At 43.9% G+C, this 4,055-nt stretch overlaps 1 protein-coding gene across 1 annotated transcript; it reads left to right on the plus strand.

Annotated features, from left to right (window-relative positions):
* The first annotated feature begins 559 nt into the window (after nucleotides 1-559).
* On the plus strand, nucleotides 560-1,528 carry LOC116219881 (inactive rhomboid protein 1-like). Its single transcript, XM_031563978.2, has 3 exons — nucleotides 560-779; nucleotides 1,054-1,154; nucleotides 1,360-1,528. Exons 1-3 carry the CDS (start codon nucleotides 738-740, stop codon nucleotides 1,517-1,519), a joined length of 303 nt encoding a protein of 100 aa, XP_031419838.1. The 5' UTR covers nucleotides 560-737; the 3' UTR covers nucleotides 1,520-1,528.
* Nucleotides 1,529-4,055: the final 2,527 nt, after the last annotated feature.

Genomic DNA, 4,055 nt, shown 5'->3' on the forward strand with positions numbered 1-4,055 from the left:
CCTTTTCTGCTGGTCTCAGATCTGTACCAAGCGAGGTGGGAACCACACAGGCCTCCGACACATGGACTGCAAGATTAAAGGCCGGCCCTGCTGCATAGGCACGAAAGGGCAAGGTAACCTAACACTGCAGAGATCACTTCTTCAAACACTCTTGAGTTCATATAGTTCTGCTTAAAATTGGTTCAGAGGATTTGGTTTGTTTGTTTGTTTGTTTGTTTGATTGTTTGTCTTTTAAATTCCTGCTGGAATTCCTGAATATTATGATCCCCAGGATGTGGATATTATGATCCCCTTGTGAGGATTTGTTCTGATTATTGTGGCCAAAAGTCCAAAATAAAAAATTGCAGTGGTTCTGAGTTAAACAAAATCAATTGGAAATAATCCGTAAAATCAACGACTGTGTATTTTTAACTGAAATAGTGTGGTAATTAGAGAAAATTGCAACCTGCAGTCGCAATTGTGGGAAATCCTTGAATTTGTGAAATTGCAAGATCACCAAAATCCCGAAGGGACTAACAAATACAGGTTTAATGGATCAAGTGGATTATATTAATTAGTTGCCGACAGTAGTTGTAAGTAGCTCAGAAATGTCTGCACTTGATGCCATGGCTTCACTGTGTGGCTCTGTGTGATCTGTTTTCATACGGCTCCATCTCTCTCTCTCTCCTTTCGCTCTCTCTCTCTCTCTCCTTCTCTGGGTCAGGTGTGAGATAACGACACGAGAGTATTGCTCTTTCATGCGCGGATACTTCCATGAAGAGGCCACACTGTGCTCACAGGTGCTGCTATACATCTCACACATTCCTGAACATTCATGTTTTACTAGCCTACTTGTACATAACTGATTTAGTTGTGAGAAGTGTTTTGGTTCCGTCAACATCAATCAATTGCATTATATACCAACCCTCTAAAAAGGCATTTGAGCAAATCATATGATTTGCTATAAACATGGAACAATGCTTTTTCTCTCTCTCATTCTCTCTCTCTCTCTCTCTCTCTCTCTCTCTCTGTCTCTCACTCTCTCTCTCTCTCTCTCTGTCCTCGTGGCCGCAGGTGGACTGCTTGGATGATGTGTGTGGCCTGCTGCCCTTCTTGAATCCAGCTGTCCCAGACCAGTTCTACAGGCTGTGGCTCTCCCTCTTCCTTCATGCTGGGTGAGAAAGGCGCACTAGCTGCCTCACACTCACTAGTTTTGTATTACTTCTAAGTAGTGTATTCTGTGTGTGTGTGTTTGTTAATCTGTGTGTGTGTGTGTGTGTGTGTGTGTGTGTGTGTGTGTGTGTGTGTGTGTGTGTGTGTGTGTGTGTGTGTGTGTGTGTGTGTGTGTGTGTGTGTGTGTGTGTGCGTGCGTGTGTGTAGGCTGCTGCACTGCCTGGTGTCGGTGGTGTTCCAGATGACCATCCTGCGGGACCTGGAGAAGCTGGCGGGCTGGGTGCGCATCTCCATCATCTACATCCTCAGCGGCATCACCGGCAACCTGGCCAGCGCCCTCTTCCTGCCCTACAGAGCTGAGGTATGACCAGCGCCCTCTTCCTGCCCTACAGAGCTGAGGTATGACCAGCGCCCTCTTCCTCTTCCTCCCTTACAGAGCTGAGGTATGGCCAGCGCCTCAGGACACCACACGCCAGAGCACTGGCTCAGATATAGAGCAGTCAGCTCACTCCCCCCCCCCCCCCTATGATTTGTCCCTTCCTACTTCCTCCTCCTTTGCTTTCACCCCTCCCTTTTTGGCACTGCTCTCCTTCTTTCATGGGAGTTATTTCCTTGTTTCGCTCACTGTGCTGTTTGAGCTGTCACATTGACATCCTCATTGGCTTTATTGTGAACTGCATTGTTTACTCGGAAGTAAACACGAAGACACAAGGGTTCACTGTGTGATCATTTTTGAAGAAAACAATGAAAACAACTACATGCTGGCTCAATTAGCCCTTTATTGTGTAACGTGAACCTTTAAAAACTCTTGCAACGCAACCAGTTTTGAATTAATTATACCCCTTACTGAGGGATCCCTGAGGTTTGGATCTGTGGACCTCAGCTTATTCCTGAGATTCCTGAACTCTTTCCAAGCCTGTGGCACACTAAGTCCCCCAGGTTCTGGCAGTTGTAGTCTGTGCTGACCTGCACGTATTAATAATATGGGGAAATCACGAACCTCCACCCAGCTGCTTACATGCCTTGGGTGAAAACCAAACGGAGAGTAAGTGAGGTGCCTGCTGTGGGGCTGTCTGTGTGGAGCTCATAGGTGCCATTAGAGAAGGAGCTTTCCATAGGGATTACCCGCCTACAGTGACCCCGTCTGGACAGCGACCACCTCACCCTGTCCGTCTGTGAAGTGCCACACTGCTACATACATACCACTGCACTAACATTTAGTCATTCAGCAAACCATTGTGTTCACTTTAAATTACTTTTATTTTATGTTTATAACTGAATTACGCTAGAGTATAGGGAAGTGCAGTGGATTGTCCATCATATAGGCTGTTTGGATATAGTTGTATGGCACACTAACACACCGTTAGTTCAAGAACTAGAACTAATCTGAAAGCGAAGTAGAACTAGAACTGAAATACAGCTTTCTAAAGTCACTTATTTTTAACCAAGAAACTAAACTAGTTAGCATCTTGGACCCATAGCATTTTGGAGATAGTGCAGAAGCATCCATCCCTATTTTGTGTCAATGCTGGGGTATAATTAAATTAAATTAAATTAAATTAAATTAAATTAATAATTATTATCTATTGTATTATTATTGGATATCATTAATAATAATACATTTAATAATTAACCAGCACAGGTGCTATAGGAATTGTTCACTCAAATCCAAAATCTTCCTGTACATCCTCTGGACAAAGACTTCCCGATCAATGTGTGCCATCATCGTATTTGCCTCCCAGATAATCCCACTCCCTTTATCGTCTGCTTGATGTGTTGATGGAAAGTTAGGCCGCAATCCTCTTTCATGGTGGATTAATAATGTCTGTGCAAGGCTGCTAAAAATGGGGGGCTGAGATGCTCCAGCAGGCGGGGCTAAATATAGCCACTCTCAGGAAGTGACGAGAGAATGAGTGGATAGACGCAACCTGCCAGGTGTGCTACTGACTGCAGTTAGACCACTTCAAACAGCAAGAGGGTTTCTTTCTCCCCCACAACACCTCGCTTTAATAGGAATCCTGATGGCCTCTAGTGTTGTTGTATGTGTTTTTTTGTTGTGGTGGCTCGCTCACCCGTAAGCTAGCAATGAAGTTCGTTGCTGTATGTTGGCACACTCTCTGTCCAGTTACACCAGGACAACTGGGTTAGTGATTCACACTCCAGTTTCATGGTCAGGTTCAAAATAAGTGAATTCAGTAAAACAGCGTATGCTGCTGGTTCTTGTAGTTTTAATCCGTATAAGACTAAACAGTGAACACACCCAAATGTGGATTGTAATTTATCTACACATTCTGAACTTTAAACCCTTTTGGGAAAATGTTGAATGGTTTAAACATCCATTGTTCTTCTTACTTATGGAAGCTTACAGAAATTGTTTAATGGCACCTCTTACAAAGGACATTGGACCTCATTCTGAAACATTTTTATTAAGTGTCTTCTTAAATGTTTTCTTACGAACTTCGTAAGACCAACCCTAAGAATGATCCACGCCGGATTCATGAAAGCGTGGAAATGTGTTCTTAAACCGCCAAAGTGTTCTTAGCTGTGCACTGATTCTTAGATTGAACCTGCGTCCTCGGACACCTGAATTTGCATACATAAACGGCCCACCAGCTCCTTATAAGGGCATGCAACCACAGGACCGTGTGCACACAGAATCCACAGGTAACGCGAAAGCAACTTGAGTCTGATCAAAATCATGTCAAAGCGGAAAGCAAACACCGGTGGTGCACTGGCCAGTAAATGCAGACCTAACTTCACCGGTGTAGAGGTAAAGGTACTGTTGCAGAATGTAGATGTGTCCATTCTATTCCACTATGGCTATATCCACACAATCGAGTTTAGTGCTTATTTGTTTATTCAATGCCATTTGCAGTGCTCGTGTATTTATTTTAGGACATCAC

The sequence above is a fragment of the Clupea harengus genome, chromosome 26, assembly GCF_900700415.2.
Source record: "Clupea harengus chromosome 26, Ch_v2.0.2, whole genome shotgun sequence".
NCBI lineage: Eukaryota > Metazoa > Chordata > Actinopteri > Clupeiformes > Clupeidae > Clupea > Clupea harengus.